The sequence below is a fragment of the Ptychodera flava genome, chromosome 11 (assembly GCF_041260155.1).
Source record: "Ptychodera flava strain L36383 chromosome 11, AS_Pfla_20210202, whole genome shotgun sequence".
In the NCBI taxonomy this organism is placed as follows: domain Eukaryota; kingdom Metazoa; phylum Hemichordata; class Enteropneusta; family Ptychoderidae; genus Ptychodera; species Ptychodera flava.
In genome coordinates this window covers 41,978,054-41,992,685 of record NC_091938.1, presented here as the reverse complement: position 1 = coordinate 41,992,685, position 14,632 = coordinate 41,978,054, and the positions used below count along the sequence as shown (strand labels likewise).

At 35.8% G+C, this 14,632-nt stretch overlaps 1 protein-coding gene across 1 annotated transcript in view; it reads left to right on the top strand.

Annotated features, from left to right (window-relative positions):
• The window catches only part of LOC139144540 (rab3 GTPase-activating protein non-catalytic subunit-like), a 74,988-nt gene that overhangs the window by 47,581 nt on the left and 12,775 nt on the right, over positions 1-14,632 (top strand). Inside the window, exons 18-26 of the mRNA XM_070715241.1 lie at positions 5,409-5,663; positions 6,109-6,333; positions 7,531-7,660; positions 8,342-8,476; positions 9,014-9,120; positions 11,037-11,103; positions 11,625-11,731; positions 12,494-12,568; positions 14,182-14,484. Of these exons, the coding sequence (XP_070571342.1) occupies positions 5,409-5,663; positions 6,109-6,333; positions 7,531-7,660; positions 8,342-8,476; positions 9,014-9,120; positions 11,037-11,103; positions 11,625-11,731; positions 12,494-12,568; positions 14,182-14,484 (1,404 nt within the window). The remainder of the gene's footprint in view (positions 1-5,408; positions 5,664-6,108; positions 6,334-7,530; positions 7,661-8,341; positions 8,477-9,013; positions 9,121-11,036; positions 11,104-11,624; positions 11,732-12,493; positions 12,569-14,181; positions 14,485-14,632) is intronic.

Genomic DNA, 14,632 nt, shown 5'->3' with positions numbered 1-14,632 from the left:
AACATAGTACAAGGACATTGACCAATGTCATGCATATCCACATTGCTTTGTTTTGTGATACGATCCATGTTACGATTTTTTCATGTACAGAGCCATAACTCAGGCATATTTCAACCGATTTTATTAGCTCCCATAGCCATATGTATATATGGCAATGGAAGCTATTCTTATAGGCTAGGGAAATGTCTGTATGTATGTATGTCTGTATGTCTGTATGTCTGTGTGTCTGTATGTCTGTATGTCTGTATGTCTGTATGTCTGTCCGTCAACATCAAAAACTCCAAAACCGCTGTACATTTCATCTTGATATTTGGTGTGTACATGGATGATGGGCTGTAGATGAGATTTTGTTCAAATGAAGTTGTCATTGCCAAAAATATGCAAATTAAGTGAAAAAATGTAAAAACAGTCAAAATTGAAAAAACTCAATAACCACTGAGCAGATTACATGAAAAATTAGCATGTAAGTACTTTTGGCTGACATGAAATGATTGTGCACATCTTGGGTCAGTATCTTGGACTTACTATTTTTCATGAATTTTTTTGTAATTTTCTCCCATTTTTGGTCATAAATCTCCTGCTCTGAAACCACAAGTCCGATTGATTTGAAACTTGGTATGGAAGTGCATAGGAGTGACCTTTCCCAAATTTGGGCAAATCGTGGTGAAATTTGCATATTTTTAGTTTACACGTCCATAGACTCCCATGTATAAGGCAGATCTCCATAGACTCCCATGTATAAGGCCACGAAAAATAAAAATTTAGTTTCTCATCGTATTCATATTGCAAAAAGGATGCAGTGACACAATTTTTAGTCCCCACGGATGAAATCCAGTGAGCTTATAGATTGGGTCATGTCCGTCTGTTCGTCCATCCGTGAGTCCATCCGTTCACGCAGATATCTCGGATATTTTGACAAAATGTCATGTGACCTTGATGACCTTTGATCTCAAATATACATATTTGTCCATAACTCAGTAACCACAAGTGCTACCACCCTTCATATATGGTATGATGGGACAGCTTATGACGCCACATATTGTACCTCATTAATTATGCACATATCTAATTTTGAGCAAGCAAATCGAGCTAGAGGTCTGATTTTTGGTATATAGGGATAACGTAGCAAAAACAATTTTTTTGACAAAATGTCATGTGACCTCGGTGACCTTTGACCTCAAATATACATATTTGTCTATAACTCAGTAACCACAAGTGCTACAGCCTTCATGTATGGTATGATGGGACACCTTATGACGCCACATATTGTACCTCATTAATTATGCGCATATCTAATTTTGAGCGAGCCAATAGAGCTAGAGCTCTGATTTTTGGTATATAGGGATAACTAAGCAAAACAATTTTTTTGACAAAATGTCACGTGACCTCGGTGACCTTTGACCTCAAATATACATATTTTTCCATAACTCAGTAACCACAAGTGCTACACCCTTCATGTTTGGTATGATTGGACACCTTATGACGCCACATACTGTACCTCAATAATTATGCGCACATCTCATTCTGAGCGAGCCAATAGAGCTGGATGTCTGATTTTTGGTATATAGGCATAACTATAGGAGAGAAATTTTTTGACCAAATGTCATGTGACCTCGATGACCTTTTACCTAAAATATATGTTTATGTCAATAAATAAGTAACCACAAGTGCTATGTCCTTTGTATTTAGTAGGATGGGAGACCTTATGACAACACACGCTTTACCTCATTAATTATGTACACATCTAATTCTGGGCAAGCTAATAGAGCTAGAGATCTGATTTTTTGGCATATAGGGATTAATTAGCAATATAATTTTTTTTTTCAAAATGTCATGTGACCTCGATGACCTTTGACCTTGATTATACATATATATGCATATTTCAGTAACCACAAGTTCTATACCCTCCAATTTTGATAGGATATTAGACCTTAAGATGTCACATCTTGTACCTCATTTATAATGCGCATATGTATTTCTTGGCTGGCCAATACTGCTAGAGGTCTGATCTTTTTTCCCGATTTAGAACCATAACTTAGACATGCCTCATGTGTTTCAAATTGGGAACAACGACATAGACCTATGTGCCCATAGATCTCAACATATACACTCCAGTGATACTTCTTAATGACCACATTTCCTGCCCCATCAAGACTAATACTCCTATTACAAGTGGGGACTATGTCATTGTAAATGACTTGTTAGTTAATGGTTGTATCACAGTATTCGATATATCTAATTCTGTATTTTTCCATTTTATATTCTGAATAATTACATTAAACATATTTCACTGTCTCCAGTAGATTTCATTTAAGTATTTTCACTTCATGCACTTTATCCCTTTCACACATGTTCAAATATCTGACCAGAGAACAAACACTAATAGTCCAGGATGGGAGCTACAGTGTCATTGACGCTATTTTTCATAGTTGGTACAGGGACATTGACCTATATCATACATATGCACATCAATTGGACTGCATCAAACTTTATGAAATATGGTACCCGTGATAATCTGTCAGTGTTAGGATAGGATGCAAAAATGTTAGGCAGCATCCTGTCGATTAAGTATTAATTGATTCATTTTAATGACCTTTTGTAATTAGTATGGTGGCTTACATTGGTTTTATGTTTTCACCACCATGGAACTCATTTTTGGCCAGTAAGCCCCATCCATATCGCAGTATTTTTCATCATAGACCTAATTAATGAAGAGGACTCTTTCCTCTCAGAGGACATGTAATTAAAGTACAAGTGGGGACTTGTTGGATTTGTTTTCCTTTGAAATTAATATCAAGTCAACCAGTCTGTTGTGAGATAAAGCTGGTAAACAACCTGTGACTCTTATCATATCTACAGTGCAACAATCTCTTTTTGTTGTTGTTTTCTGTCACATTAACATATAAAAATCCCTGTATGGCAATGTACGAAGGGAAGAGGTGATTTTTTAATAGGTGGTACTTCAGGAGGAATACACAGTATACCTCCGCCCATAGACCCTCGACAAAAACAGGACAGGCGGTAAAGATCAAAGGATTTTGGATTAGCAGAGTACGATCCTACTTGGAATAATTAAGATGTGTTAATGGGTCGGGGACGGAATGAAGCAGGACGCAATCGACTGCACGACATCTGGTTCATAGACACTGCATGCGGGTATATGGTAATAATGTTTTTGGATTACAAGTTGTTCCGGATTACCCTCAAGTCGATTTATGGAAAGAAAAGTGCTACAAATATTTTTAGAAGAATTCATCAAAATGGTGTTAAAGTATTTTTTACATATTAGCAGCGAGATTCGATGCAACTAGAAGTCTGCAGGGAGTCAGTATGTTGCTGTAAAGTGACAAAGTTTCAAATACAAATCCGAAACCCATATCGCTGCTGTTCCAGACTTAACAGCAGTTGACTGCACAGAGTTGTTTTCATTCAACAATCATCCGTGCACCTCCAAATTTTCCCTCGTTTTTGCAGTTTTTTAACCGTCAGAATTTTTCTGTTCGAGGAGTGCTCCATGATTCGGTAAAGTATGTATGTTTAAACTACTGAAATGTTGTTGTTTGAAAACTGTGAACAGCCAAATTTGCAAGGACAGTGTTTAACTTTTTGTAAATGGTTGTCTATCTTACCGCTTCTGACTCCACCAACTGTTGTTAAAGTCCTGATTTATTGCAAGGTTTCGACTGACAGCAAAAGACAGTTTCTAAAATGTTTTTTCTAGTACTGTGCGAGTGTAAACATGTATAGCATATCCGGATTTTGGTGTTTCTTGAGGTTAAAACAGTACCAAAATGTCAGAGGTCGTGTACTTGAGCTCCGATGGAGTAGCCATTTTTTGTATATCCTGATTTTCGTCAAATTTTGTGTGACGGATGAAATAAAGGTCAGATCTTTGTGTCGCAGGACAGGGGAAGTGTAGACTTGTCTAACTTGTAAAGGTTTGTTGTTATCGGAGATTTTTCTGTAAACTTAAGATGTTGATACCTAGCAAGAGTTTTCTGTAGTGTCTATGGCTAAATGTACACTGTTCTTATCGTCTGATGTTTTCCTGTTGGCTTCGGCTAGAATCCAAAACGTGATTTTCATCGGTATCAGAACATTCACCGTAACTGGTATATAAAATAACCCTCAAAAATCTCTATGTCATTACTCAGAACATGCCATGCAAGAGCAAAGGGGTCCTACTAATTACTGCCCGTAGCTGCCCGAGGACTGCCCGAGGAGCAAGTAGGCCATATTTCGCCCATTTTAACACTAAGCCAATAGGTTGAACTTATAATGTGCCCAGTCAAGAAAAAGTATCATTGATTTGGTGTTTTCTGTAGCGGTTTTAGAACCCGAAAGACGCCTGGCTTTCAACGAGAAACACGTCTCCACCTTGATTGAGAGATCATACCATTCAGTGCAAGGGGTGGTAGGCTGTCAGGCTGTACGCGCTCGGCGAGGTTATTGTGCCACCTCTCGGACTGAATGGTATGATCTCACTATCAAGCTGGCGACGTCCTAAAGACCGACGTCTTCCGTGTTCCTAAACTGCCGGAAAAACATCAGGTTAACGCCAAATCAATGATATTTTTGGTTGGCTGGGCATGATATAAACTGAACCTATTGGCCTAGTGTTAAAATGGGCGAAATTTGGCCCACTTTTTCCTCGGGCAGTGCTCGGGCAGTCCTCAGGCAGCTACGGGCAGTCACGGGCAGTAATTAGTAGGACCGGAGCAAAGTGTACATATGCACAATGTCAGTTTGATCTTTAAAGAGATTAAATATACGTATGAAGCATTGTTGTTGGGGACCTCTTGACAAATAAACTTAATATATTCCAAGTGAGATCGTACAAAGAAAAAACAGCAGTTGCCTGTCCCGTTTTTCTTGAGGGTCTATGCTCTGCCTCACTTTCTGCTGGTAATACAGCAGCTCATGTGTGAATATTCATGAGAAACTCATCACTGCTGGTGAGAGTTGAAGCATTCACACCTCTACTAATCCCCATTAGTGTATACCTTTAATGATCACAGTAATACCACAGGCAGTGAATGGCCTGAAGGAGTCTACTATACAGATTTTGCAGTAATATTTTTTTCAATGTGTAACTATTGTCACCAAAGAGTGCTCTTTGTCACTATTGACTGCCAAAGAACAAAGCAACATCAGGTGAAATTCACAAACATCCCTAACATATCTTCCCAAAAATACCATATGAACATGTATCATTTACCATAAACCTATGTTTTCTTTGTGGAAATTACCGCCCATTACTTTTCATTCAACCATTTCAATATTTGCCATCAGCTCATGGGTCACTGTGTCACTCTATTTGTTTTAGCCAGAGCACAGGAATATAGATCTTGAAATGTTATATTATATGTGTGTAAGAGTAATAACATTGACTGATTGTTTTTCTCCAGTCAGTTCTATTACAACTGTGGCTGTCAAGTGAAGAGCTGTTACAGAATTTAACATCACTTTGTAACCTGAAAGATTTGATGATTGAGATAAGTCAAATTGTGGAAAGGAATGAATCTGTGCCAACAGCAGACACCTTGTCACCGTGGTGGCAAATGGTGCGAGACACTCTCAGCAAAACAACTAGTGTTTGTACTGGACTAACTGCTGCTATGGTTGCCAGGAGTGTTGCCATGGCAATGAGGTTGCCAATGCAGGTTGGTAAAGATTACAAGTACAGATTATAGAATAGAGGGTCAAAACTTTGCTAGCTTAAATGCTATATCTGAATTGCCATTTATCATCTCATGTCCATGTTACTGAAAGCAACAGTATTTGCTCAAAGTGTATAATTGTGTGATTTTCCATTTGTTTTACTCAGTGGCACTTGAACGTATAAGAAGTGAGTGATCAATAATAAGAATTAAAAAGTGCGCTACCAATTACTGCATTAAATGACATGTACGTTGGTGTTGTTCACCCTAACATGTTATTCTGTGTAAACTTTAGGCTGTATATTGTATGCCTAGCGCTTAGACAAGTGATGGACTGACTGTGCATTTATGTATCCATAAATCATATATTCATTTTATCAATAAACATGCTAATATGTAAGTCTAGAAATATTAAGTAAATGTAATGAGTTGTGTGATTATTTCACAGGGTACGGACTCAAAACAAATCCAAGAAAAATTCCAAGAAGAAGATACAGAGAAGGACATAGATGATACAGAAATGGAGAAAGTTTCAATAGACAAATCATCTGAATCTCTGATAAGTGAAGAGTGGGTTAGTGTATCATTAGACATTGAACAGTGGAATTTACTGGTGGATCAATTACAAGATATCACAGCAATCAGTTGTCTTCTAATGGTCAAACCAACAAAGGTGAAGTAACAATGTTTTTCAAAATGTAAACGTTTCCAATTTGCTGTCCAAAAATGGCTTGTATATCATCGCTTGACAGAGTACGCGACTCAAATGAGAAAGACAAACTTTTGTTCAAAATTTCCTCAATGAAACTTTCAACCATGCCCCTACAAAATCAAGAATAACAAAATTCAGTAGATTTTCAATCAGATTCCAACCCACAACATACGTTACTTTGTCATCTAGCGAAGACATCACAGTCAAAACCACTCAGCCAAATCCCAGTGGTTACCATGCAAGGTTTGGTATTAGAGAAAGATTACCTGATATTTACTCGCATTTGAAATTCAAAATGGCCATTTCTGTGTTAACTCTATAAAGAACGAAGAAAATGAACAATTTTCTTACTCCAAGAGCTTTAACACGTTGAGCACCAAAGTCAATTTTTGTTGCCTTTATAAAATATATTTCTGTAAATTCTTTTGAGATTTTTGCTAAAATTTTGATAAAAAAATCTCACCAATGAAATGTAATATAGATTTGGTCAAAATTATCAAAAAAATTTCAGAAAAATCCATAACATTTAGTAAAATGAAGCACTAAACTTTTGGTGGGAAACATTACAGCACTCAAAGTGTTAAAAGGAGTCCCATAAGTAGTAAATCAGAAAAGAACAGTAAAAATTTGAGAGGCCAAATATCTGTTGCAGAGGCACATTGTACCTTAAAGAGGATATTGAAATTTAAAGATCCATTAGCTGTAACTTTGGTCAGTATTTAAATTTTGTTTGTTCTGTGTATCATCTGCAGTTTCTGGTTTGAATCCCTGAACCATGGAGAAATTCCTAATATTTAGCTCATAAATATACCCTATATGAGTATAATCTGCATTGTTATTGTTTAAATTTTGTATTCAGGTCCGGACTAGAATACATTTATCAACAATAACAATGGTCATTTCATGTATAATACAATCACAGGATAATTGTAAGCAACTGCTCATGATGATTGGATTATAGTAAGATTCTGTTGTTGATACATTGAAACAGAATAGTGAAAAATAGTCAAAAGTTACAGCTAATGTCCATTTAAATGTAACGCCTTTGTTATAAGAACCTTTCTATCTTGAGTGTTAACATGTTCACTTGTTTAGAGTGTCTAAATATCAGTAGCTGCCTACACATTCTTTGATTCACAACTCTACATTTTCTGTCAGCTTCCTGCAAGTACAGAGACTGCTGCCAGCAAAGCATGGAGTTCCAGCCAAGATAGTACACTGTACACTGCCATAGAGAATCTCCAGAACATAGAGGTGTCTGTTGATAAAATGTTACATGGTGGTAGAGGTAATACAATACAATTATTCTTTATGTTAATTATGATCACAGTTGTCACATTTTGTCTGTCAGCAAAGGTGATGCTCAAATAATGAACAATTTTGAACAAATCAACTTCAATGAGCACACCATTAATCTTTGTACTTTTACCACGTTTGTCTCATATTTTATTGTAAAGGTTTCTTTTTATCAACTTTTTGCTAATTTACCTGGAAAGTCATACTACAGCTTTGTCCCCATAAAGTCACTTCTCATTTCCTTCTTAGCAATCCTTTGTACTGAAATAAGTATTCCTTGCTCTGTTTTGTGGTGCGTATTGCAACAATAGCTTGCAGAGTGTTGATTATGGATTTCAATTGCATCAATCAACAGCAGGGGTTTAAATTAACTTCTAACCATTTAGAATGTACAATTATGGTAGACTTGGCAAAAATACAGAGATCAGAGTCTGAAAGTTGTGTCTCAAGCTTATTGAAACTCTTTGTATGTTCATTGTATGCTATCCTAAACTGATGGCAAGAAAAATACATCACCTACAAATGGCAATGACTAGAGATTAAACAACCTCCAAGCCCTCTCAAACTGTGGAACATGTTTAATTCAGCAAAATGATACTTACAATGTAACATCAATTGTATTACTAATAAAAGGTCAAGACTGAAATTTTATCTGACAATTATGATGTTACAGGCATTGTTTCAGAGATCATTGCTAAATGGGTTGCCAAATATGGTATTCCTCCAAGTATGCTGGCAGATTCATCGCCATCTGTTCAAGAAGTATATGAGGATACTATTAACAAGGAGGAAAAAGATAGAATATATGGTTTGTATAATTCCACTGCAAGATTAAAATGATACTGTAAGCATGATTCTCAATTCAAAGAAGGTTTAATAGTATAAAATATATAAAATCTTGACAAACTCAAGTTTTTGATGATGTTGTTGTTTCATAGCAATTTTCTACAGCATTAGATAAGTTGAGAGAAATTCTACATATTGAATATGAATTTTAATGGCAGTGACTTGCTTCTTGTAACAAAACAGTACTAGATATTCCATCTAGTGACAATTGTTTGAACTTTAAGTATATGAAAACTTTTGCTTTTCTGTGTTGTTGAACCAGCATGCTGTTGTTCCACATATTCCATATATTGAGAAGTTACAGCTTATGGTGTTGCTTTGTATATTGTATTGATATATGGCTACAGGGATAGATTACTCAAATATCAACAAGGTTTCCTTAGAGATTGTTTGTCCCCGTAAATCTGAAATCATAAATTGTTGATATTTTGTCTTTTGTAAATTAAGGCTATAATTTAGAAAGAAAATATAATGATTTATTTTAATATTGACCTACCAGGTAGTCTTTCAGCATTACGGATGAGATTTCCAAGCAGTTTAGAACCTGATGTACTGTACTCTCATAGTACATGGCAGTATATTGTCATGTGGAATAAAACCCCAGAGGTGAGTATCCTATGGTTCTCAAAATTAGATTGGATTTATGACCTGCAATACTGCCTAATATAGATATGGCCAAAATTGAAACTCTAGATTGAAGAAAACTTTAAACAAAGAAGTTGTGATCTTTTGATGTTGTCTCTACTTGAATGGACCAATGCAAACCGAATGTGAGCACATAGTGTCCTTGACGGTATATTTTATTTATTCATGTATTTCTTTATTTATCTAATTTTTTAGCTACCATTGATTATAGTCTATAGAAGCTGTTGGGATGTGTATCCATCTGACGTCCGTTGTATGTGTGTATGTGGGTGTGTGTGGGTGTGTGTGTGTGTGTATGTGTGTATGTGTGTATGTATGTGTGTGTACGTACGTACATATGTACCGTATGTCCTTCCACTCAAATATTTTGAAAATAGCAGTTCTCACAGACTTGATATTTTTTGTGTTGATGCAACCTATAATTATGGCAAACTATCAAGTTCTTCTCACTTTTTGATATTGTTAAAAATATGCATATTAGCTCAACAAAGCAGTTTGCTAAAATTTCTTCATAACAGCTGGTCAGACAGCTTTGTTATTTGGTATACAGGTCTTTAGGGATGACCTTACTCAGATTTGTTCAAAGTGTGATGAAATATGAAAGTTTGTATTTTTAGTGCAATTATTGTCATTTTTGGTCAAAAAATCTTCAAAACTCTTCTTCAAAACTCCTCGTCAGACAGTTTTGATATTTGGTACACTGATCAGCAGGGATTACCTTCTTGAGATTTGTTGAAATTGTGATAAAATATGTAAATTGGTAATTTTAAGGCAATTGTTGCCATTTTTGGTCAAAAATCTCCTTCAAAAGTTCTGGTCAGACTGCATCAAATTTGATGACACTTACTATACATGGTGTTCATACAGAGATGTACTGAAACTGAAAAGCATTTAGCAGTATCAGATTATTGCTATTTTGTGTATTTAATGAATCATCGTCGGAAAAACCACTTGTCTTATAGATCTTTAATGTTTCAAGAGTTTTTGTCAAACTGCCTGTTTAAATGTCCACCATGTGAGAGAGACAGATGGCAAAGACACTATAGGCATAGATGGCAGTTTTCTATGCTGGCTGTTGATGAATGTCTTTATTTATAGGGGGGGTCTGTAAGTAGGAACCATATTGAAACAATAATTCTGCCATAAGAATATTGCAAAAGGACCTCTGCACTCCCCTATATCCGTGTTATCCTATGTACATCCTCTGTACCATCCATGTCTGTACCATCCATGTCTATACTAGCTTCAGGGACATTGGCCTTATGTTTTATTTATTCATTTGTTAATTAATTTTTTTACATATTTATTTGACTTCAATAACTGCTTTTCTACACATCAAAAAAGTTCATACACATTTTAAATTACAATGTTAAGATGAGATGGGTATATTTTGCACACCAAATAAGGTAATTATTCAATGACTTAGCTGAGCAGTTTGCTATATCTGGCATTTACCTAAACAGCTATACGGCCAACCAATGCTAACAAGGCATTTCTTCTGTATCGGTATATTGCTCCCCCTCTATATTGCTCATTCAAACTTTGTTTGTTTGATACAAATTAATTGTTGATGCCTATTTTCCCTGGTAGCAATTAAGGCAAGATTTAAGATGTCTGTGGAGGCATGAGATTAGATTTGTATTTGAATTGGAACAGAAAACTTAAGGCAACAATGATCAGGCTGATGCCTCTTATAATTATTTCTAAAATTCTGTATTGAACTCATCTAAAGAATTTTAACAATGAAAGTAAATTTTATTGTATTGGAATTTGCAACACAGTCACCAAGTGGAGGCATCACAGTCAAAACTGCTCGTCTAAATCCCCCCTTTAAAAGAATGATTAATTTTTATTGATATTCATATTTCTTCTATTAGGTTTCTCAGTATTTACAGCAAGCATTGTTTCATCTCAGTTTCATTAAAAATACAGTTTTGCAACATGGTAAGTAATGGTTATACTTGTTTATCCCATAACTTCCATACAATGACAAAACTTTAATTCTTTTAACCCTTTGAATGCCGTAATTATTCCTACCAAAATTTTAGTGCAACATTTAACCATTTTTTATGACTTTATCTGAAATTTTTTGGATAATTTTTGACCAAATGTACATTACATTTTATCTGCTTCTACTTTTTATAAAAATTTTGGCAGAAATCTGAAAAAAATTGACTGAGGTGTTTTATAAAGGCAACAAAAATTGACTTTGGTGCTCAAGGGTTAATCCAATAAGTTATAAAATTTAAGACAGTTTCTGAAGACATCGTCACATTCTAAGTTTGTTTGAATTTTTGAGAAAGATGCTATGTTTAAATGAGAATGAATAAAACAAAACATATACATTTTAGATTTTCTGTGTCATCAAATCATAACTTTTCTGAAAGCTGATAAATGTTCTTTGATAGAATTCAATATTGTAATCTCTACAACAAGATATACTTTTTGCACTCCTTGAATCTAAGGTATCTGTTATATGATGTGGCATACATTTCTGGTGAAGAAGGTTTCTGCGGCAGCATATCTGATGGAAAAAGTTGGAAAAGCGCCAAAAGACAGGTTGTGTCGGAAGGTAAGTTAGGCAGTGTCTTAATTTAAACCCCCGTGCAGACTTAATCCAAACATCTAGCAACATATTTCAATAATGATTGCAATTTCAAAAGAAGACAAAAGACAGAAACACCTCATAATCTCCTTAACACCTCAGTTAATCCCGATCCCGGGCCTTTTCGAGCCGGGGTTTAAAGGAAGGATTTGCACTTACCGCAACAAGGTCTCAGATCACTTTCCATCAATCCTGTTGTGAGGACAATATACTGTAAAGTATATATGCATGTCAATTTGCATTAAGATATAATGAATATGCAATGACATACATCAATGTCATGATACAGCTATACACAGGCCAGACTAGACTGCTGTGCATTTTTCATGTGCTAACATGTCAATAACAAATTGCAGTGAAGTCAGCAGAATTTGTGTAACTTTTTGCCCATTTTTACAATTGTTTCAAACGTACAATCTATGTTCTTGGCTTTTAAGCAATAATTAATTGTCAATGACTCTCATTTCCCAAAACTGATCAGTTGTACATTGTTATTCACAATCATTAACAAGAACTGTTACAATCCAAACAGGTGTGAGTAGTTCCCACATCGTTGATCCAGCAGGGACTATGTCATCAATGATGACTTCTTGAAATCCAGATCACAGTAACAAGAAAGGTTTATTGCAGTGTTCTATTCTACAGCTGTTCCAATCTCATAATCTTGCGTCAGTCTTTGTGATGGTGATGAGAGTTTGACATCATTTTGTTCAATATTTTATTACAAAGGATATTGGTATGAGTGAGATAGCATTGGGTCAATTTCTAGATCTAGCCTGTGAGACATTGCTGAAACTTTACCAGGTGAGTTGTATCATCATTTCTCATCAAATTTCAGTCAAATTTCAATGTGATAGTACAAGTAGCACACAGTATCATGTATCAGCCATGACAACCATCTAGAACACCATGAATCAAGTCAGACCTCAGGAGAATAAGAATTATGATTTGAAATGAAATGATGCAACCTTAAAGTCATTCATATCTGTCATTTATCAAACTATGCCATTGGAACATAAAATATTGAAAGATTATCACTTTTAGTATTGCAACCACAGCCGAAAACAATATCATTTCATTTTTGAATTTTGCATTATTTCTTATGAAATTCTGTACCATTATTTATTTTAAAACACTGATTGTGAGGTAATGCTGAAAAAACTACTAAGTATGTAATAGGGCATAAGTGCAGTATATCACCTGATATGCATCAAGGGGTGATGCACAACCCAGTTTACAAAATAGGAGGATTTTCATCCCTGGGTGGTTTACACACAATGCCTTCTCAGACTAATTCTGATATCTAAAACTGCATATTGTACTCTTCAACTTCACCTTTTTATCCTGTTTATTAGTCCCCACGGACACCGTCCGGGGACTTATAGGTTTGGTCATGTCCGTGCGTGTGTGCGTGCATGCGTCCGTGCGTGCGTGCGTGCGTCCGTCCGTCCGTCCGTTCACGCAGATATCTCAGAGATGCCTGGAGCGATTTCATTCAAACTTGGTACAAGGATTACTTCATATGTCAATACATATGCACACCGATTTGTTTTGTGATACTATCCAATATGGCTGCCGTGCGGCCATTTTGTTACGATTTTTTTATGTACAAAGCCATAACTCGGGCATATCTCAACTGATTTTATACAAAGTTGGTACAAGGACATCGACCAATGTCATACATATGCACGTCGATTTGTTTTCTGATATGATCCAATATGGCTGCCAGGCGGCCATTTTATTACGATTTTTTCATGTACAGAGACCTAACTCAGACATATTTCAACCGATTTTATTCAAACTTGGTACAAGGACATTGACCAATGTCATAGATATGCACGTCAATTGGTTTTGTGATACGATCCAATATGGCTGCCGTGCGGCCATTTTGTTACGATTTTTTTATGTACGAAGCCATAACTCAGGCATATCTCAACCGATTTTATTCAAAGTTGGTACAAGGACATTGACCTATGTCATACATATGCACGTCGATTTGTTTTGTGATACGATCCAATAAATTAAATTAATTGCCAATTTGCATTTACATGATGAACTTTTGTTTTTAGGGTGAATGTCCAGAAGCACTGCATCAAACTTTATAAAATATGGTACCAGTGATAATCTATCAGTGTTATGATAGGATGCAAAAATGTTTTGCAACATCCTGTTGATTAATTCCTAGTTGACTCATTTAATGAACTTTAGGATGGTGGCCTACATTGGTTTTATGTTTTCATCACCATGGAACTCATTCTTGGCCATTGAGCGCCATCTGTATCAAAGTATTTTTATCACAGACCTAATTAATGAAGAGGACTCTATCCTCTCTGAGGACTTGTAATCAAAGTACCCATTAACAAGTGGGGACTGTGTCATCAACGATGACTTGTATTTTGATAATATTTTAATCACAGATAGAGGTTGAAGCGTCTGCAGTGCCAGCATTTAGCATTGAAGATACATGGCAGAAGATTTCAGGTCCAACGTCCATTGCAGAGCTTGCCATAGATCAACCACAGTGTAATTATCCATTGGTTGATTTACATAGACAGCTGTGTACAATTATGCATGCTGTAATGGTCTTTGGTATGAGATCTGTCAAACCAATGTCACTGTTTGACTCCAAAGGAAGAAATGCATTGTTTAAAGATTTGAGTTCCAATCCACAGTTACCAACACATGAAATTGATGTCAAGTTACTGAGTGCTAGACAACAGGTAAGCTGCTTGAATCATGCAGTTATTATTTCCCTGTGTGATACATCGTACCTTAGGGAAACATGAACTGCCTTCCACATAACTTTGACTGGTGATTGCATTGTCATAACCACCACTGAGTTGAGTCATTGATATCAATTTATTCTGG